Here is a 22948-nt window from a genome sequence, read left to right on the forward strand (position 1 = left end):
GAACTCACCCCTTGTGCCTGAATAAATGATAGGGACCCGCTGTGTGAATCAGCTAAGCAGAACCTTGCAGGGTAAAGTGCTCTTCAGGGACGGGGAAGTCTGAAAACCATTCTGTCTGATATAGCTGTCAGCTGCATTAACTCTTTCCAGGATATCACCTCTCTTTTGGCTGCAGAGTCTCACGGATGGAATATACGCTCTCTTTTCTTACCAGACTACTTGATGAGAAACTTTACCAAGTAGACAATTTACCTGGAGAAAATAATTGTACTTCAAATTGGCTCGGTGATCTGTTAACATATTCTACATCCTCTGTCTTCTCTGGAGTTTAGGTTCCCCTTGCACATAAACATTTGTTCTTTTTCTTCTGACTTCACGCTGAAGTTTCCCCTCCTCTTTTTATTTAAAGTTCAGTTTCTTTCCTTCTTGTCCCTCACATCTCAGCTCAGATTGTTTTCTTTGTTTGGAGGCAGATCCTTTGCTGATGTTATGGACACTTCTCTGGAGCATCTGGAGTATATTAGATAAGACCAAAGATCTGTCTAATCCACTACCTCATGTTAAAAAGCAGCTGGTATAGGGGCTTCACAGGAAGGAGCTTAGGGAAGACAGATTATTTATCCCACATATTTTGCCACATGCTGATATCTAATACTTAGGGATCAGGTAATGCCATGAAGTACATGATATTGTACTTTTGCCAAATATTTGGCTTTTCTCTGTAATCCTCTATCTGGTTTAGCTTGGCCTTTTCTTCCTCCTTTTCCTTGACACTGTGTTCCTTGACGTATCTTGATCAGTCACCAACCAGAGCAGGAGGTTCTGATGTGGTCCAGATTTGACATCGATTGGCTGCAAGCAGTTTCCAAAGCTGGAGTTCTGCATCTACAGTGGGAATAAACCTGCACAGGCAGACTTCAGCTGCATCTCAACAATGCCGTTTTTTAAATACTTTTGAGTCTGTCTTGTTTTATTTTTAAGTAGTGGCTGTTTTCTCAGGTTCAAGCCTTTGGTGGTTGCCATTTCCTACTATTTTCTAAATATACACGATTGATTTCTGGAAAAAAAATGTCTCTCCCCTCTCCTTCTTTCTCTGAGTGAAAACAGTGTTTATTACCCTGCAGTAGAGCCTTAAAAACAAACAAACAAACAAAAAACCAAAACACTAAATAACTTAAGGCTGTTGATAAAATGAGAGTTTGCAAAGCTGGGACACCTCTGTTGCCTTCAGAAAAATACCTACTTTTTCTTTAACCAACAGTTAAAGAAAACAGCAGTTTTCTGTGATGTATTTTTTATCCCAATGTGACTGCAGTACAGTTTTTTGTGTTGCTTTTGCAAAATTATCCTTTCCTTATTCTTTTTGGTGGTGGTGGTGGTGGTCCTCTGTGGTACTGCTTGGGTTTTGAGCAAAGGCCAGAAGTAGTCTTCCTTAATAAGTGTTTGTTTCTTCCTCTGTTCTGTATAGCTTCCTTCTTAATCTCTACTTTAAAACTTTTTTTTTTTTTTTTAAGTCTTTCTCCAAACACTTACATGTTCTTCTTCCCACTTGCCAGCTCAGCTCTGGCAATACAATCCAAATGTGCTGGCTGCCCCTGGTCCTGTTGAAGATCATTTCAACTTTAAGGATTTCCACTTAATGTTCCTTCATTTCTTCTTTTTTTTTCTCTCTCTTTAATTTCACTGACAGTAGCTATAAACTGAATTAGACAGCGTGATCTCTTGGAAATGGCACAGTGCCAGATGTTTTTGTAGCTAAGGTGAAATAATAATGTTAATTCTAAAGTGTCTTCCAGAAGGATTTTGAAATATATATATGAGAGAGCATTAGCTTCAGTATTACCCATATGTGCTTCATTAGCTACATTCACCTACCCATATTAGGTGCAAGAAGAGCATCTTACTACCAAAAATGTCACATGTTGTGTAGAGAAAATGCTTTCTAAAATCTAAATATTCAAAGTTTTATGATATGGAAACAGTCTTTTAAAATAGGCTAGCAGTAATGACAGGTAGCTGTTTTGAGTTTTATTCAGAATTTCTTCATCTTTCTGGTATTCGGTCAGACTTAGACAAATATTTGATGTCAGCCTGTTTGTAATTATAATAGAGCAGCAAGGGTTGGTACGCAGAACCATGACAGGCAAGTATGTAAGCATGCCAGAAATTTGCAACAGGGGCTCTGAACACGCAGGTTGGCAAGTGCTGGACATATTACAAAAGCAGCAGCAGGTGGGAATGGTTTGCAGAGGAGACTCCAGCCTCCTGGCTGACCAACTAAGCCAAGACAAATGGTACTGAGTTAGTGATATGTTCAGCTGCCATCATGGGGGATGTAAGCACATTGCCCAAACATTATAGTAGTTTTCTGCACGGAAACTACTGGTCCTCCTGCCTCGTTCTTCTCTGTAAATCATGCTCCTTGATGTTACCTAAATTATTTCAGTCATTTCACAAGTAATGTTGCTTACATGCCGTGGTCATTTTGCTCCAGGGAGGAGATCTGTTTGATGCTATTACTTCCACCAACAAATACACAGAGCGGGATGCCAGTGGGATGCTTTACAATCTGGCCAGTGCTATCAAATATCTTCACAGCCTGAACATTGTCCACAGAGATATCAAGCCGGAGAATCTCCTGGTAAGTGAAATTTCAGCTTCCAGTGTTGATAACTTGGGAGTGTGTGAGAGAAGGTCTGTGCTTCTCCCTCCTTACAGACACACCCCAAGTTTTTTCAGTCTTTTAAGTCATTTAGTTTTAATCTTAGCATTGTGAGGCTCTCTTAAGATTAATAGCTATTACGAAGAAGGCAGTAACATCAGCTGGTATGTCCAGACTACTCACCAGGATGCAGCGACAGAATTGTTCCAGTGATCGCTAGAAGTGACCTTTTAGTGAGCTACAGTGTAATTTCAAATTTCTCATAAATACAAAGGTATTGTGTCCTCGATAGGCGACTCCATATTGCAGCTGCTTATGCAATTAGCAGCAGTTTAGTTTTACAAAAATTGTATAAATGTTGCATCCAAATCATGTAGCATGTCAGAGCAGAACCAGCAAGAGACTTCTGAGTCCTTCTCTCTCTGCTGGGCCTCACAGATAGTCCTACAGAACTTTTTATTAAGACACTTTCCTAAACAAACATCCTAAATTTTCCTTTTCATGATTTAATGTATATGAACACTATCCACTGAAGACAGTGAAAAAAAACCACCCTGACAATTAGTCCTTCTTCTGGGGATTTTGTGCTCTTAAATGCAGCAGTTGTGTTCCCCCAACTGACTTGATTTCATTTCTTCTGATAAATTGATTTATTCTGATTGTTATTTCACTGTTCTCTGAGTTTTCCCAGTTTGCTGACATGTTCCAGTATGAAGATGTCCCAATCTTCCGTACATTCTGCAACCATAAAACAGTGTTCAAGATATGTAGAATATCAGTCCTCTCATGTATTTAGTACTGCTTGACACTGAAGAGGTTTTATGGGAAAGTCGACTCCAGTTGATCTTGCCAAACTTCCAGGGAACAGTAGTTTTACCATTGAGTTTTGTCTAGTGGTAGATGCCTTAATAATTCTGGGTGATGAAGTAGCCTGGACCAATCTTCCAGAAACTGCTTAAAACATGTTGGGCAGAAGTTTAATTAGAAACCAATGATTGATATTTCTTTAGCAGCCCTTGCTGTTCGAAAGTAGCAGCATGCAGAAGTAACAGCAATCACATGTCAAGATTCACTTTGATTTGGGATGTACAGTAGTGTCTTGGTCTGGGCAAAGACTTGGCCAGCTTTTGACTTGAGATGTGTCTGAATGCCTGGCATCAGTAGGATGAAGCTTTTGGGGGAAGAGAGGAAAGTTGTCAGGAGGTGGGGGCAACTGGAAGAGGATTCAATCTGCCTGCCCAGCCATCTCCGGTAATACCCGCTACCAGATTTCCTTTTGCATTGCAGACAAATTGTTTCTGAGTGATTTTTCTAGTGTCATATGTATATAGAGGTCATACATTGCTATTGATACTGAGCTGTGAGTATGCAGCAACGTAATCCTCAAAAGCCAGCGTTTGACTAACAAATTATATTAATTCTCTAAGATTTATCAGATCTTTGAAATAAGTGAACACTGTCTTAGAAGAGAGCTTTTGAACCAATCTTATATGGGTTCTGACCCTATTCATGGCCTTAGGTACCTCCTAGGTACCTTCTACTTTGATAGTTCCTTATATCATCAGATTGCAATTAAGGTTATTTTCTTGGCTTTTATAAAGCACTTATAAGCCTACCTAACAGTCAAATGTCTTAGACTTTAGGGTATGCTGAATCTCTGTGTTTTTGTTATCAACGTGCACATTTTTTGTTCTCTAGAGAGGGTATTCCATGTTTTAATTCGAACGTTTTTCATAATTGCTGCTATTTAGCACGTTTATTTTGTCAAGTCATGGGATGTCTTTATAGCCATATAATAAACCCTAGAGAACAACTTCTCTGACTGTTGCCATCTGCAGTGATCACAAGAGCAGCTTAGAAAATACTGACAGTCTTTATAGTAATAGGATACATATGGTGGCACACAATTATGTGTGGCTGCATTCAATTAGTGTTGTACAATTACACAGTTTTACTGCTTAGTTAAAACAGTGAAAGCACTACATAGTGGGTAATTTGCACTAATCCCCATTTCTTTAATTGCCCTTCCGTATTTAAATGCAGTAGAACATACATAGCATTTGTTCTGAATAACACGAGCATTAAATTATCTTTCACATTCCTTGACTGGCAAGTAATATACCACAGCTTCACATTGGGCTCCTTTTTATATGGAGTTATAACAGGGTGAGGAAAAGTTACTTTGTTCAATTTTACAAGTTAACTAAAGTAGTTTTCCAAGGAAAGTAATCCCTGGAAACAGATGGGGCAAAAATCAAGAAAATGCACAACTACCAAACCTTTTGCATCAGTAAATATTGCCAAACAAGCCTTTTCAGTAAAATTTTTTTAGCATATATCAGTCATAAAAGGTGTGGTCTGTTAATGGAGGAAATTTATAAATAATCACTAGGTCAACACAACTCAGAGAAGACTTTATAAAAGATAACTGCATGAAATAGAATAAAATGCTAATTAGACTGGATTCAGCTCTTGATGTCTAAATGAACACTTTACATTTTTCAGCAAGTGAATATTTAAAGTTGTAGTCTCTAGCCTTTAATTAAAACTGTTGTTGAAATTAGATTTATTACTGCCATTTCAGAGAGCACTTTCTTCAGTTTCAGGAACCAGATGTATTTAACAATCTGTGTTTTTAATAAAACCATAATTGCTTTTTTTCCAGTGGTATTCTATAAGCCTATCTTTCTTGTGGCTTAGCAGAAGAGATATGTGAATCCATATCAAATTGTTGGTCCTCTTAAAATCCAGTTGTATTATTAAAATAACATAAGGAAGGGAGAAGAATTTTGTGTAATCTGAATGTCTGCTTGTGAGTGTATCACCTGGTAGTGGGAATTCAGGATAGAGAGGGGGTTCCTCTCTAGATGTGACTAGTGTTAAAAAAGGACAAGCTTGGGTGCTGGCATTTGAGTTTGTCGGGTTTTTGTTTTGGTTTGGTTTTGGTATAACATAACTATTATGAGCAGATCTATAGCAAGAAGACTTCAGGGTTTCATTTCTGAACCAAGTGAACTGTTCAAGGGTCCACTGTAGAAAGCATGACATTTAAAAAAAAAAAAAAATCCAGGATTTTGCTCTGCAAGAAGTTGTAGATAAGTCTGATTTCTGGTGTTGTAATAGCTGTTCAAAATGGGTATTAGGGGTGATTTTTGTAAGGCATTGCTGCTAATTGTTTACATGATATCACTATTGGTGAGCCAGACTGCATGGAGCTTTGATTTGGGTTGCAAAACAATAATGTGATACATATATACTTTAAGAAGCCCTTCTGTTGACTGTTTCCATTTTCAAAGTGTTGTTATGGTAAACAGCATTAAATTTCATAAACATTCAAAATGGGAAGCAAGAACCCAAACTAGTACCTGGATTAAAGAAAGATACATAGTGTAATGTTTAATTTAGATTGGAATTCTTCTTTTGCAGTGAGCCAGCTTTTAAAATTGTGTATTTCTTACTGGGATTGTGACTATATCTTAATCTCCCTTCACACATTAAATAAAAATAATAAAAATCACACTGCTGTAAAAACCATCTTTTAAGAGAGGAATTTCAAGTGTACTCATTAACAGCCTAGACTATGTACATTGAAGGTGATAGGAACTTTCCATTGAGAGACTGGTGTATAACAATCATCCAAGGAGAGGACTGTTTCTAGGTGAAGTAGTCCAACTACATTTGTATCTTGCAGCTTCAGTACACAGAGAAGCATCTATTGTTGCTATCAGTGCAGTCACCGCTGTGTTTTCTAAGAATGTGAAATCCCCGTGCAAGCTGTGGAAGTTCTGTGGAACTAAATTCTGCAGAAGTAAAACTTAAAAATTCAAAAACCTTGCACTGTGAACTGGCTGTCAGTGGGGAGTTAACCTAGGAACATCACTGCTGGAAGGTCAGACCTTTGCTTTTGGGCTTTAGCTTCTAGCAAGAAGAAATGCATCCCTTGTTGGCCAGGTAGCAAAGTAAGTCTTCCAAAATACTCCAAGTGTCTTCAAGAGAAGTTGTCCTATTTGTCTGAATTTTCAAAGCATGCAGGGAAGTAACTTGTATGCAAAGAGAAAGAAGACTGTAAATTAGAAGGAACATTTCAGGCGTTTAGTAAATGATACAGTAGTTCCCTTGGTAGAACTGTTCTAAGCCTTTGAATTTTATTCTTGATTTAGGTTTATGAACACCAAGATGGAAGCAAGTCTCTGAAGTTAGGAGACTTTGGCCTAGCAACCATTGTGGATGGACCTCTCTACACTGTTTGTGGGACCCCAACATACGTAGCTCCAGAAATCATTGCTGAAACTGGGTAAATCACTTCTAGTGATGATTCATTGATAGATTCACGGTGAAATGTGTTCTTGCTGTTATGCCAGATACAAGTTCTTGTAGTCAGGATTTTTATGCTGCTTTTGCTTGGGTATGACATAGAATCATGGCACAGAAAACTTTAGTTGGAAGGGACCTCTGGAGGCTATCATACCCAGACCAGCTCAAAGCAATGCTGAATTTGGAGTTAAAGCAGGTTGCTCTGTCAGTTAGCCTCAAAATTCTCACTTTTTCACTAAGTTACTAACTATCCATTTGCATATACAATAAATGTAATTCTTACACTGACCCCAGAGACTGCTAAGTACCATTTACTTAGTTTTATTTCATTATCAAACACCATCCTTTTCTTCTGATTTGTTCCATTAAATAAATATCTGCCAGTGAGCAAACTGTGGTCAGTTTTGCAGGCTTTCTGTTGGTGAAGGTCACTGTCTAGCTCAGCAATACAGCGCAATGTCTTTGGACATTCATACATTCTTATCTGATATAGTTTTAAGATGTAAATCTAAAAAAAGATATGAAAGCAGAATTAGAATAGGTAGGTAGATAGGACATAGAGAAAGTTTAAATTAGAAAACGTAAGTTTTTAATAATTTTGAAGATGTTTCCCCTGTTCCCGTACTGTAGTTCCTAGAAATCAGATTTCTCTAATCATATCTCTCTCACTTCTAGATATGGCTTGAAGGTGGACATCTGGGCAGCGGGAGTGATTACTTACATCCTGCTCTGTGGTTTTCCTCCGTTCCGTGGGTATGGACTGGTCTATTCAACCATCCTTGCTTTGTTAATTGGTTCTTGTACTGCTTTTGCATTAAGCACAACTGGAAAAGGTTCTCTGCTTGTAGGGTTTGTTTTTTCCCATGATTTGTATAGTAATTTACACAAATCCCGTAAATGTCTGTGATTTTACTGTAAAGTCTCTGTCTCATGTGTGTTTATTTTAGTTTAAACTTCATTGCATTACAAAACAAGATCCTCCATTATGGGTTCTGGGTGCCTTTGCCTGATGTTTAAAATACACAGTAAAATAAACATATTCTTTCATGGACCAAATACAACATATTTTGTGGTTGGTAAAAAGTAAATAAAGTTTAAGCCACTTAATAAGGGTATGTCAGATCTTTTCTCCCCCTCAAAGCAATTGAAAAGTGTTTGACAGTCCTAAAGACAAGCAGGTTACCTCAGAAAGAAGATATGAAATGCACTTTGTGTTATGATCTCAGCATTCACACCTGTGGTTGCATGCTTGAGGAGAATAAACAGTTTCCAAATGCATACTCCAATTAAAAGCAATTTCAAGAAGCTTTTTAAAACCAGCTCAGGAAATAATGTCTCTGTGGGTTTTGTTGTCTTTTTTTTTTTTTTTTTGGTTGGTTTTTACTTTACAGAAGTGGAGATGACCAGGAAGTGCTTTTTGATCAGATTTTGATGGGACAGGTGGATTTTCCATCTCCGTACTGGGACAACGTTTCTGACTCTGCAAAGGTGAGTTTATATAGTTGATGACACTTCTCCAATAATATTCTCAGTGCCTGAGATAATGGCTGTTACCCTTTCACAGAGCTGTATTTGACATGTCCCATACATCCCTGCTGCACCTGTAAATTCCCATGGGTTATCAAGTAAACTGTTTTTTGATCACTGTCTGTTAGATTCCAAGCAGTTCTGAAATGGACCCCACCTCTATGTGATGTCTCATACAACAGAGACACCCAGCAGCCTTTACTGACCAAGAAAAATGTTGTGTATCTCTGCTTGATCTATCCTTCTTATCTTGAAAACTCCCTGGGACCATGCTTTTTATGTGTTCACAACAGGGACCAGGTTCCAACCTGGAGCCTTTGAATATAATATAATAATGTTATAGGGAAGCTGTTTTCCTTTATTAATCTCATTAGATGATACATCTGTTTTTTCTTTCTGTCAAAGAACTAGGCCTGTCATTGCCTGTAATTCCTCATTGGTGTCAGTGTGGTATGAAATATGGACCTCTTTTGTCCACCAGTTCATGGGTTGTAGCCTCTTGGCACATGGCAGGGAGGAGTTGGAGGTTGGGATGTGCTAAAGCAGATACGGCACTTTTCAGATACAGATCCCGATGTTTTTTAACTCTTATTACTGTGCTGAAACAACAGCTTCCCTCACAAACTTTCTAGGAATCTGACATTCACTATAGTCATATACATACATATAGAGAGACAGATAGTATGTATGTTTATGTCAAAAAAACCAAACACATAGACTATATGGTTAACATGTAGTTAAGTGTTTAATTTCCCTGATATATAAGAGTTCTGCCAATTTACTTCCACAGTCTGCAAGGCAAACCCAGACAAAACTGTCTTCCTATTGCTTTCAGTGTGTGTTTAATCACAAAACATTTATAGAATAGCAGAATCACAGAATATCGGAGTTGAAAGAGACCCTGTGTCTAAGAGCATTGTCCAAATGCTTCATGAACTGCAGCAGGCTCAGTGCAGGGACCACTTCCCTAGGGAGCCTGTCCAAGTGCCCCTTCACCTCGTCCCAGTTCTTCACCTCTTGGTGAAGAGCTTTTTCCTGATATCCATCCTGAACTGACCATTGTTGCAGCTTCAGGCCATTCCACTTTAAATAGTGGAAAGCTGCTGGTAGGGGCCCTTCAGTTTCTTCTTCCCCAGGTTAAAAATGCCCAGCTCTCTTAACATCCTGGCAGGTATCTGCTGGGCTCCATCTGATTCCCTGTCATCTTTCTCATATGGGTGGCTGGAGACAAGTTTGGAAGTGGATGTGAGTGATGAGAGTACTGTTCTAAGTTCTGAATCTCCATTCTTTGGTGTTGATAACATCCTGCTTTTGCAGATGTGTGGATGATGATTAGGACTGGTGTTTTAGTTTGTTAACTAATGAGGTTAACAAATAAGATACGGTCTTACAGTTGGAAGTCTTCTAATCTACATCATTATTTTGTAGCAGGCTTTATTGCATATATGATCACAGAATGACTGAATGGTTTAGGTTGGATGGGACTGTTTGAGGTCATCTGGTCCAACCCCTCTGCTCAAACAGAGCCACCTAGAGCAGGTTGCTCAGGACCCTTTCCAGAACCATCAGTAATGAGAACTCTGCAGGTCCTTTCCTGTAAAACCTCTTCTTCCAAATTTTGTTTTGAAGCATTAGACTGCTCATTTAGCTTCTTCTCCTTGTCAGTAATAATTATTAACTTTGGTTTTTGGTGATATCCCTTTATTTGCCAACATACTGCAGTCCTATTTTCTGTGCATTCTACTCACTGATGGAATTAGCTATGTATTTATTTACATGATAGTTGAAAACAAGGTAATTGCACAGGAAATTGAAGCATGAAAAAAAAATGTTTAAAAGTGGTTTATCAAATATCTTCTATGTCATTTAAACAAGAGCTTAAAGTAAAATTCTAGATTCACTGACTTTTTCCTTACAGAGAAACTGGCTTTTTCTTAATGAGAAGCTAACCTAATTTTATGTGATCATCTGTTTCGTACATTATGTCTTAAGTGCTTTTCTCTTAAACAGTGGCAACAGAACTGTAACTCAGAACTGTCCTCTAGCTTTTCAAGGTACTGTTAGATAATGATATAAAAGTTCAACTTGAAGATCAGTTCATAGTTCTCTTTTTTTTTTTTTTAATAATCTTAATATATTGCTGCAGCTGGTAGTTCATTCTGTCTTTGAGCACTCTTCTGTAATCAGCTAAAAAGCACTTTAGTAAATTAAATCTGTTGATTTGTTCTTCAAAACATTTGACCCAGTGTTCCATTTCTCAGGAACTTATCACAATGATGCTTCAAGTAGATGTAGATCTGCGGTTCTCAGCCTTGCAAGTTCTTGAACATCCATGGGTTAACGTAAGTATTCTCAGGCTTGTAGATGCTGCTTCTAATTTGGCATCTTTGAGCTCTTCTCTGTCACATCCTTTCTATGCCCTTTTGGAGCCATCATGTTCTAAAAAATGCCACAGATTTAACTGGAAATAGACTGGGTTACATGCTGTTTTAGCATATTGTGCATACATTGGAGTATTTACTATTTTATGCATGCTCAGTTTCATTTTCTCTGAAATAATTTGTGCCAAGTTTTCAACATATCTCAACCACACTTGACAAATTTATACCTCTAACAATCAGCTTCTGAGTTCAATGGCACATTTTGCTCTCCTAAAATCAGATGGATTCAAAAATCTGACAGTCATGATTAAAAACTATTGAAATACAGTCCATGGTGTTAAGCCTACTTGATCCAGCATGAAATGGGGAAACCTTTAGCATCATACTTAACTGCTGACATTGAAATATACATATATTTATGTGCAGCCATATCCATTTAATCTGAGTTACCATGAAATAGCTATTTATGCATCTTGGCTTATCTCTAAGCGACTGGACATTTGCCATAGAAGTGGTAATCAGTGAGATAGCATATGGATACATCTGTCAGAGAATAAAGAGATTTGTCTCTGATTAATGTTGAGACAAGGACACTACTTAGTATTTGTCAATTATTTCATATTTAGTATTTCTTAAAATATTTGAATGACAAAAAGAAGAACTGGAGAAATTCTAGATTCAAATTCAGAAAGGAAGACGGAGAAAAAAATACAACTACAATCAGCAGAGAAAAATAAAATCAAAGGAGGAAGAAACAGTATTTCATTTTCCTTGTTACAAGTTGGAATGTGCAATTCTCACTAGAATGCTATTTTGTCCCTCGGTTAACAGATTCCCTGAGCTGCTGTATCCAAACAATTTTTCTCACTGGAACACTGCTCGAAAAATTCAAAGATACAATAACCTCAAAAGCTAGTATTTTTTTCTTTGGAAGTGACTTTGATATTGCCTGGAATAGTGATGATCACTGAAGTGTTTACAAAGTATATGCTTTAGTCCTGGAGGCTACCTTACTGCCTAAACCTTATTTTTAAAGTATTTTTACTGTAAATGGTATTATGCGGAGTGCTTTTGCTGTGTACAGAGAGTACAAGGATCCAGGACAGTGCGTGATGAAAACCTTTTCATTTTTAAGATGACATTCAAGCAGCTGAAATAATAATTTTCCTTGATGCCAGGTACTGTCCTTGGACAAAGTGTTCTGTCACAATTTATAATGACTTTTGGTAACTGAAGTGTCTCTTTATCTCCATGGGAAAAGGGAGGGTGGGGATTTCTGGCATGTTGGTGAGAAGGAGATGGAGGAGACTGCTAAGAAGAAGTGGAGAGGCCAGGTCACCCACTGTGTCGGTCTGCATACTTCTGCTGAGGCTATTGAAACACCACTTGTTTATGCAACATAAGCATGTGGCTGCTAATCTTCTCCTTTGTGAAAAATACATTGGAGCTGTCTGCTTCCCCCAGACACTTTTTATTTATTTATTTAATTGTGCTTCAATTACTCCACAGTGTGTCTTAGGAAGGTCTTTTAGCAAGATGCATTAAGAAGAGGTGCAGCAATTTGAGGCTGTGGTATGCAGGCAAGGTGACAGCGTGCTCCCTGCTCTTGCTAATACTTCCTGCAAAGGGGAACAGGGAAAGGAGTAGATGTCTGAAGTCTTCCAGCATTGCAGAGCTCCAGTAGCCAATTCTTTGGTTACTGAAGCACCCTTGCAAATTCCTAGGTTTCTGTGCAGTGAATTACGATATGGATCCCTTTGCCAGCAGGTGCTGTGGAGGCCAAGTATGAGTAGATTCAAAAGGGAGCTTGATACATTTTTGGAGGGTGATCCCATTGGCGCCTGTTAAATACTGTGGTCTGGATAAAACTTCTGGATCACAAGGTTCTTAAATACTTGATTGGCAGAAATTGGACGATGTAGCAAGGAAAGTTCAATTTCTTCTTGCCTTCGTTCCTTAAACATACTATCTCATGAACTGTGACTGATGCACTGTTGGAAACTGGATACTGAGTTTAATTCAGCTTTAGTCCAGCTCTGCTGCACTTCTTGTAGTTCTATGCTGGTTATAACTTTTTGCAATCAAAACCTGTAGCAGCTCTGTCCACCAATAACTGAAGCAAATACTCCATGAGAGTTCTGTAATTTCTTCTTTTCCGTCCAATTGCTGCTCTTAGGAACTGAGACGAGTCAGTGTTTTGTCTTCAGCAATATGCTACCGATAGTTTGTAACACAGATCAAAACCCCTTTTGAATTCTCATACGTATCCTGCAGATATTTTTTCTGGAAGAAGGGCTAGTGCTGGGACCAGTTCAGGAAAGCACTTGAACGCATTCCAAAGGTCTCTCCTATTTCAGGGATTCACACATGGAAATGCTTACTGTTAGCCACAAAATTAACTAGATTGCACTAAATTCCTAGTTCACTTCAGGAGAAATAAGAACATGGCTGAGATGAAACAGGTGCTTAAGTATGAAAAAGGATACTTCCCTTGAGTGGGTCTGAGGCACACATGACAGATAACCTAGCAATGAAAGGCTGCTTGTGTGCAGAGGCAGAATGACAGACTGGTGTCACATCCAACCTCTCATTCCAGTACTTTTATCCCCAGCTTGACCAGTTGTGAATACAGCCTTCCTGTACCTCATTCCCAGTTTCAGACCAAAGAATTAATATTCTTGTCCCTGTTTACAAAATGTTCTGAGATACATGTGTCCTGGGCAATTTTCTGCAACTTTCGTAAAATATTCTCCTTTGCAGAAGACAAATGGCACCTGGAGTTTTCACCTAACTCTCCACTTCCCCAGCTAACCTGCTTAAATTGCTCTCCATGACATCAAATTCCGGGCTTTATTTTTCCTTTCTGTATTTCAGTTTTAGAACTATTCATATAATGGTAAACTTGAAGCTAAAACATTGGATAGAGCAGCTGGATTGAAAAGCAGGCATGTGTTTTCTTTGACAATTTTAAGAAACATTTTCTCTCTTTGATCAAACCTTTGATAGAAGTATTCTAACTGCTTACACTGTATAAAACCATTTTGTAGATTGTAAATAACCATTCCACTTTATAGCTGCTTACTATGTGATTACTTGGTAAATTGCTGAGATTCCTGGAATGTACTTTGACAGTTTCAATAGGAGCCAACCCTCATTTCAGTTTCAGTTTTTGCTATAAAAATATCTGGAATCCTCTTGGAAACTGCAAAACTTGTTATGGTCAGAGTCAGACCAGTAAAGCAGTTCCTATGTCAATAATATCCCAGCTGTTTTCAATTCAAAAAACAAAACCTGAAAAGATGTTGGCTACTTGCCACTGCCACAGATGGAGATCCTGAATTCTAAATGCAATTCAGCAGCAGTCCTTTGCCCCCTCCATTTAGTTTATTTGGATTTGTCTCTCACATGCAGTACACTTAGACCTGGAAACAAATCCATCAGTTTATACTTCCCCTATTGGGACCCCAGTTCCTTCTTTTACCTGCTCAAATTCTCTGCAAACCCAAAGAATTTTAAGAAGGGCTGGAAGCTTGAGGTCGGGCATTTTAAAGGTTGGGAACTTTATATAACCTGCAGTATACTAGTGGCAAGTTACGGGACAAATCTACTCAATTGTCTGAGTACTAAGTATTTTCTTTTTCTTTTTTTTTTTTTTGTACATCATTGAGCAGTGAATGCTGAAAGGGACTGATTGCATTCTATAAATCCTTCTCTGTTAAAATAATCAATATAAAATGTGGTGTGCTGTTGCTGGAGGAAGAAGATGGCATGCTAGCTTCAAAAGAATTAGGGAAACTGTAGCCTTTATGTATATCCTTAACCTTGTCTGCCTTGGAGATCTGTGTGTAAAAGAAATGAATAACCAAGAAGTAAATAGTAATAAACTTAACATTTGTAAGAAACTTAATTTAAAATGACATTTCTTATTCAGCAGCTGCTGTACTTTTGGTCACACCCTAGGACACTGCCCAGAGAAAAATCTCCTTGTAATCCCTAAAGGAAACAGCCAAAAAGCTTTTCCGGCACTTTTATTTGCTCTCATTTTCTGCTGGTATTTATATAATAACCTCTTCATTTGATGCATTCAGACCTGGGAAGTAAAACTCTTGTGACTGGCTTGTGAAGTGAATCTGAGTGCTTCAGGGCAGCAGGAGTCTGGGAATCCTGAACTTTGTTCATTCTTTTTAACACCCCTTTTTTTATGTCTTCTGCCATATAGAACACTGCAGATATGAAAACAGTATTTTTTAATTACTCAAATGATGCCAAGATCCTCTGCCGCATTTATTTATTTATTTACATGAATTCTTGCAAATAGAACATGAAAGGGATTTCGTGGAGCCTGATGAAAAAATAATAATAATTGGAAGATCCCAGGCACTTAACAGTGGCCACATGAAAACTTAAATTCTGGACCAGACTTTTGAAATTGTCAAAGAATTTTTTCTTCACAGCTTCTGAAACATGCTCAGGAGAGCACTTCTTTCAGAGCATCAGCAGTCAGCATTCTCAGAAAATCATAACCCTTTGAAGTTCCCAGAATTGAGCACCAAAAATCACAAGTCATCTTTAAAAGATCTTGTCCAGACCGCTACAGCTAAAATGAAATTCTGTGGATGTAACCCACTGCAAGAAGTAGTTCATATTCCTAGAGGGTAACATAGGGGGAAGACAATTTTAACCTCTTTGAGGGCTTGCATCCTTCCCATCACAGTAACCTGATGAAATTCTTGTCAGGAATATTTAGCCTCTTCTCCAGTTCTACAACTTAACCCTGCTGATTCTGCTGAATCTGGTGCGGTGATTTTTGTTTTTTTTTTTTTTATTTTTTATTTTTAACTTCCTGCCTTGTGTGTAGCTGTCATCTCTCGCCCATAATATCTATCTATTTTATTGTTGGTTGAAGTGATTCCAGGAGCCAGCAAAAACATATATTAGCTTGTTCACAAAGCACTTTGGAATTGAAAAAAAAAAATACATTTTAAAAAAGTAAACATCAGGTAGCACTGACAGTAGTTTGAAAATGTCATAATGAAAGAGTGATGCCCATACATAGCTATGCTACATCCTAAACTGAGCTGAAAAATGTTTCATCTGAATGCTGGAGCCCCAAGTACACATCTCTGGCAGATTGCCACTGGAACAGAGGGTGTGGTGCTTCACCAGTAAAATATTACCACAGTCTTGGTAACTATTGTCCTCTCTGTAACTTAGCCTTTTGACAAGACAACATGAAACTTTGGCAGGCTTTCATTGTCAAGAAAGCCAAGAGAATGATTTCTTTTTTCCTTCAGTGAAGAAGAGCTCACTTTATAGACTTTCTTCTGGGAAAGGCAAGGTCAGCGGAAAGCAGCTTATTTTTAGGGGTCATATACCACCGAGCCAAGACTCCCCAGTGCTAGACAATAATCAGCTACTGGGTCGCATTGTTTTGTTTTGTGTTCTGCAGCTGTGTGCACTTGACCATATTTTGCCAGCTGAGACATTTTGTTAAGGGGTGAGTGAGGGATTTCCAAACACAAACTCCCCAAACTAAATAAATAACAAACCCAAACCAACCTCCCTAAAGTTCCCATATGCTCACAGGGATCATGATTTACTGCAACAACTGTGTAACTCTTTGTGTGCACTCAGAGTCTCTGTAAAGCCAGAAGAAAAAATGTCTGAAATCTCTCTATATTCTGATCTTAGTCTGAAATCTCTCTGTATTCTGCTCTTATCTCGTTTCCATGTTTTCTGCTAGAATTTTGCTTAAGTGGACTTTCAGGATCTTTCTCAATTGTTGATAGCTACACATACAAAGCAGTAATAGATGGATGCATATCAGGCCCCTGGATGACCAGGCACGTGATATCTTACATATTCTGTATATTCTGCATGTCGTTGTCTGAAATCCTGCTTATTCTGCTAGCAGGGAAGTGGTGCTTTTTGCACGGACATTCCTGCTGGTTCCCTCTTGCCCACTGAATCAGGTACAAAGACATTTTTTGCAGTTTCTTAGAAGCTCCTGTCTTGTTTTGGTCTTGAATTCAACCTGTTGACTTGTGCAAAACTGCAAACTCCATTCTTTTTGATGGAGTTCAGCTTCTGCATGGAGGCTGGCTGCGTGCTTTGGTGCAGATAGACACTCCTGCTGCCAGGAGCAGGGGGTGTCAGCCAGGATGGGGCACCTCCAGAAGCTGCACAGCTTCTGGGCCAGAGCCCTGGCACAGCTGGCTGGCTGGGTGCACACAACAGGAGAACATGTGTCTGCCTGTACTTGGCCGTGTAGCCGTGTGTAACTTCTACCTCAGGTTTGCTCAAGCTGAGAACACGTGGTTTTTGGCAAGGAAGAAAAGGCCACCCACAGCTGACTCCAGCTGACGCCTCTGCTGTCCTGCCCAGGCAGCGCATACCTCTGCGTACCAGATGCCCCAAACTGACCTGCAAATGTTTTTTTATTTGTGATGTATCGTGGTGTTCATGAGGGCCTGTGTTCACCCACATAGCAGGCCTGGGCCAGGGCATGTCTCAGCTCCCATCTTGCCTGGATTTCCTCTCCCTGGGGCTCACTAAGCCGGAGCTGGAGCACTGGCCCAACCCCACAATCCCAGGGCTTGTCACCTTTATGACTGGTAGACATAAGGTAGCACCAGAAGGAGTTCAAAAATTTAATAATGTAGAGTAATTCCCATAAATATCTATGGTGTGACTGGCTTGGGGAAGCCATGGGCACAAGGTATAAAGTGCCTTGCCTCAGGTTAGATTTTGACAAATACCCAGTGCGTGCTTGTATCAAGCTCCCTCAAAATTGAAAGCCTTCTACTCACATTGATAGATAAAATCTTCCTTTCTTCTTGTATCAAAATATATAATTTAGTCAAAATACAGCAATTCTGAACTTGGTTTTCACACAGCATTTGGAAATCTTTTCTGCACCCTACCACACCAGAAGCTTTGGGTTTCTATAATCTCTTGGCTTCTTTCTATGTTTAAACTCATTATCTTCAAATGTATTTGATGAGTAAAAAGAAGAATAAATTGGTCCAAGCTTATGCTTTGGACCAATTAATGCACCTAAGAATAACCAGGCACTGGTTGTTAAGACCTGGTAGAAATAATAATAAAATATATAAAAAATATTTAATTATCATAACCTAAAGTTTGAGAGAAAAATGTTGCGTAAAGAAGAAGAGAAAGGCTCATTCATTATGTAATTCAGTGTTCATCCTATAAATACCAAGACAATGACTGACCCATATTTCATTACAAACTTTTTTTTAAAACTTCTCTGTATTGACAGGTGCTATCAGAATCACTTGACAAAGCCTTTTTTTTGCCTTTTCTCTCTGAAGTTTTGTTTTGTTTTGTTTCTCTGCAGGATGATGGTCTTCCAGAGAATGAACATCAGCTATCAGTAGCTGGGAAGATAAAGAAGCATTTCAACACAGGCCCTAAACCGAACAGCACAGCAGCTGGAGTTTCTGTCATAGCAGTAAGCATCTGAAATACACAGCTGAAACACTTAAATATGTGCCCACAAGACTGTGTGTGTTTAGGACATGCCACCAAAAGAGAGAGTCAATCTTTAGATAGTTCAAACAATTAATATAAACATAGACTGGTAACTCTGTACAATTTCTCCATTGATTCTCCTTGTGAGTCACATTGTTATTTAACGTCCCTAGGAGATCTAACTGTATGCACACTTCCACATTCCGCCAGAAGATTGTTGGACCTAACTCCAATATAGATTCTACACTTTGAATTATGGTATCATGACATTTTACTTGGCAGCAGAATCTTCACATGGATTGGGGCAATACAGAGGTTGTAGCAGAAGGACAGCAGCACTTTACAATGAGTGAAAATTTCAGAACTGTAACAGAAAACCCATATGGCAACCTGAGCTTCTCTTCTTTGAAGACACCAAAGAGAGCTATGATGACACACAGCTTGCTGAGAAGTGCCACCTTCGTGGTTGATGTTAGTCTAGCCACTTCAGGTTTAGCTGAGCATTAACATGTTGCTATTACATGCCAAAGCCACATGCAGCTTGCAGCCTGCTTCCCCTTTGGGCAGAATGACTTAATTGGGTAGAAACTCAATAGAGTTTCTTGCTGCCTTCTGTCACACTGCAACTGCAGTCTCGACATTCCAGGTCATAATGTGTGGGAGCTTCTGAAACCAAGCTTGTCCAAAATTTTGGCCAAGCTTTACTAAAGTTTCAATGGCATCCTCCGCATAGTATACATCATATGCATTTGTATTTTTTGCCTAAAGATGAACATGTGTATTAGATATACATACACACAGAATATATTCAGTGTTTTATGAGCTTATTCATACTAATACCATTAAATAGTAACATGCACATCCTTTACATTTTTGATACATCTGCCTGTGTTTGTAAGCTTTTCTTTATTATTCATGGTAATGTTAATGCTCCAAATAGTCACTAAAAATAAGTGACACATAACCATTCCCATATCAGATTACTCAGTGTTCGTTCCCAGCTTCCATAAATTGCAGGTGGTGTGACTGCACATGTACACTTTCTTGTACTGTTTCCACTTTCATGTTTCTCAGCTCAGCCCCTCCAGTGGTGAGTTAAATCAGCATGAAGTAAACTCAGCTCAGCACATGCAATCTGGCTCACAGGTGTGAACTGTTTGTACAGCAGAATGGATACTCTCTCAAAGTTACTTGGTATAAGTACTTAAAATTTCAAGCTGTGCCTATGTCATATTTTTCTTTACTCTTCCCAACCCTAAAGTTCCTCAACATGGAAGCAAGTTGTTCCTCATGCTTTTCTTAGATTTTTCTCAGTCATCGGCTAACATAGTCAGCTTTTTTATTTTTTTATTTTTTTTTTTATTTTCATTTTTAAGCAATAATACTGCAACAACTCTCCCACAACTAAAACATCACATACCCATTGCTCATCTGAACTGCAGGTATGTTCTGTATAGACTAGCTGAAACTGTGTTCCTTTCGAATGGACTGCCAGCACGCTTGTCCATGAGAACTACTGCTCAGATCCTCCATGCTAATGACTTCAAAGCTTAGAAGCAAGAAATGATGCCTCTGTCCTCATCCATCCGTCGCCTCTGTTATTTTTTAGTTTCCCCACCCTCCTCTTTTATTTTTTTCTTTGCCCTAGTTGCTCTGCCAAGGAATTGTTTACAGCAGTTTGACACTTGAGTAATGAAAAAGGCACTGTAGTGAATCTTTCCACTGCAGAACATTACAAATCAGGAAAAAAAGAAAGTTTGTTTATATTTTAATGGCTTTTATTTATTTTGTAGAGTTTGGAAATTTAACTAATTATTTTTAGTGATCATCTCTATGAGTGAGCATCATACTCTGGCATGATTAACCCTGCAGGTTGGCCTATAAAGTAGAAATATTAAGAATATTTTTACAAAATTCAAAAAGTGGTTTGATTAGCTTGTGTGAACTAATTTCTAAAATTCTGCAAGATAGGGGAAATTACAGACCTCTTCATCTTTTCATAATGATCCAAAAAGCTAGGTAATATTGATTTTAAAAATAAATTACCTTTAATAAGTAAAATAAAGCAAAAGCAAGACAACAAAACCTTTAATTGTTGTTTCTGCATTTGAAAGTGTATGTAATATACATTTGGCATGCATGTCATTAGGGTTTTACATTTGGGAATCTTCCTTTTAACTGTGCAATATCAAATATCATAGAAGTAAATCTCATTAACTAAGCCTGCTCTGCGTTTAGAATTTTCAAAGTACATACAGATGCTGAAAAAAATGTTCAGCAATGAAGACGTGCACTAAGTATATTTTCTACAAAAATATTGTTTTATTGTTCCTGCCTGTATGTTTACTGTAACTTTTTGAGTGAGTGCTTGTGTATATAATATATAGAGATGCATTCTATATATTATGTAACACATCTGTGTCTGTCTGTGAAAATGTGTTAATATGTGCATATATTTATAGAGATTAATTAATAGTTATAAGTATTAGAATTATTTTGAGTTCTCTAACTCTATTTATGTACAGAGAGAGCTAATCTGTGGTATTTAGTTCTTAATTTGTCCTCACACTGGTATGATACTATATGCCTGTTTTCTTTCGTGGTAAGAAGTAACACACCTCAAAGATCTCAAGCAGTATTTATCATATGCACCAATTAAAACTCTAATACGAAAACTAAGCTTATAAGACTCTAATATGAAAACTACATTCATAAGGATGTTTTTGTGGTCAGCTTGACTGGGAGGAAGTTTGAAGCCATCTGTTTTTTACGTATGTGTACTGTGGCTACTGCTTCCTTCAGCAATGTCCAAGTACATTGTATGGACTCCTTTTGCTCAGGTGTACGCTTGCTTTGTTGATGTAGTAATCCTTTGTAAAAGTTACCTCTGACCATTCAGGATGGAGACATCCTACAAGTTCTCACGCATGTGTCCAGACTTTAAGTTTGTCCACATTTGGAAGGATTTGGCCATTTGGACAAACTACCAGAATGAACGTGTTGTGCATGCCTAGGAAAGTAGCTCCTTTGCTGATGTAGCAGGAGATGATTGCTCAAACAAAATTAACTGCACCAGCAAAGAGACTTTTCTGTTCGTACATTAATACTTCATTAAAAGTTCTGCCAGCATAACTATGTCAGTTGGGAAAAAATTCCCTTAAACCAACATAGCTTTGCCAGCAAAATTTTAATTGGAGAGCCAGCTTCTAAAACAGCAATAGAGTTAACAAGTGCCTAAAAAACACTGCTTGCTGATGGGAGAGTATGTAGGAGAAAGATCTCTATACTTGCCCTATTCTTAAACTCTTGTCATAAGCATTAACTACTGGTCACTGCAGAAGACAGGCTGCCAGGCTAGGTCCCCGTTGGTCTGTGTCAGAATGGCCGTGTTACTGCTAAGTACGTGCCAAAAGATTTGCAGGGTCAGGTTTCTCATACAGCTTATTTTGTACATCTGTGATGGTGTTTATACAGACACTGCAGTAAAATCACAAAAACAGGCCTTCACTAAGTAGTCTTTTTCAAAATTTGGGACTGGAATTTTTCATTCAGTTCTTCAAGGATGTCATCCCATGTTTTATTTGGCCACTAAACAATAATCTGTGGCTGTACACTGTAGGTTTTAGTGGCAGTGTCATAATGCCAAGAGCCAAAATCTTTTTTTTTCTTTTTTTTTTTTTTTTAAAAAAAAGAATGCTTTCACAATCCAGAGGTGTACCATAATTCTGTATATTAACTGAGCATCATTCAGTTTGTGTTCTTGTCTAAAATGTTAAAGCTTTGCCTGTATGTTGTCACTTATGTGCTTGTATTTTTGCCATTGTTAAGACAGAGGAGAAGACTAACGATAATGTAATGCTAAGGTTGTTTGAGGTCTCTGTCTTGGCAATGAGAGTAAATTCCAGCTGGAGACTCGCAGGAATGGAGTAGGACAGAAAAGGAAAAAAGCTGTGCTGGAAGTTGATGCAGCTTTCTGCCTCTTGCAGGGGGCCAATGTCAGCTGGGGATGCCAAACTGGGGCTGCTGCCTGCAGCCAGGCAAGGGGAGGGCAGTGGATGGGTCATTGCCATGCCTTCCGCCGAGTATAAAACCAAATGACGGCTTGCAAGTGGCATTTTTAAAAGGGGGATTTCTTGGGTGGTGTGGAAGAGAAGCCAAGTTCAGTCTGTTAGTTTTGCTTGGCTTAAAGACGAACCCGTGACTCAGATGTCACTTCCTATCCGTTGTTTGTGTTGTTCTGGGCTCAGTGTGTACCATCTGTTTTTTTAGTGGAATTATTTCCACACTGGCTAAATTGTTTGAACTCTTATTAGAAAGCTAAGTCCCCTGATTTTAGCTATCTTACCTTTTTGCTATCCGATTTTAGAGCGATCTTTTTGATCTGCTTTTTAAGAAAGCATCCCTTTTATATGTTTATATGCAGTATAGTATGTAGCCAGTAGATGGCAATAGCAGACCAGTGTAGTTAAGGCAACAGAAAATGAACTATAGGTACAAGGGTCTCATGTTTTAAACAGGAAACGTCCTGCATATAATTCTAAATAAGATGAAACAGGCATTGTTTTAACAA

The 22948-nt window shown here is 38.4% G+C and overlaps 1 protein-coding gene across 6 annotated transcripts in view; it reads left to right on the top strand.

Moving 5' to 3' along the window:
* The window catches only part of DCLK1 (doublecortin like kinase 1), a 240859-nt gene that overhangs the window by 200686 nt on the left and 17225 nt on the right, over positions 1 to 22948 (top strand). For all 6 annotated transcript variants that reach the window (XM_072032599.1, XM_027470372.3, XM_027470351.3 and 3 more), the window contains 6 exons: positions 2495 to 2641; positions 6823 to 6956; positions 7652 to 7729; positions 8368 to 8464; positions 10765 to 10845; positions 18245 to 18358. In XM_072032599.1, the coding sequence (XP_071888700.1) occupies positions 2495 to 2641; positions 6823 to 6956; positions 7652 to 7729; positions 8368 to 8464; positions 10765 to 10845; positions 18245 to 18358 (651 nt within the window). The remainder of the gene's footprint in view (positions 1 to 2494; positions 2642 to 6822; positions 6957 to 7651; positions 7730 to 8367; positions 8465 to 10764; positions 10846 to 18244; positions 18359 to 22948) is intronic.

This window comes from Anas platyrhynchos, chromosome 1 (genome assembly GCF_047663525.1).
Source record: "Anas platyrhynchos isolate ZD024472 breed Pekin duck chromosome 1, IASCAAS_PekinDuck_T2T, whole genome shotgun sequence".
Lineage (NCBI taxonomy): Eukaryota > Metazoa > Chordata > Aves > Anseriformes > Anatidae > Anas > Anas platyrhynchos.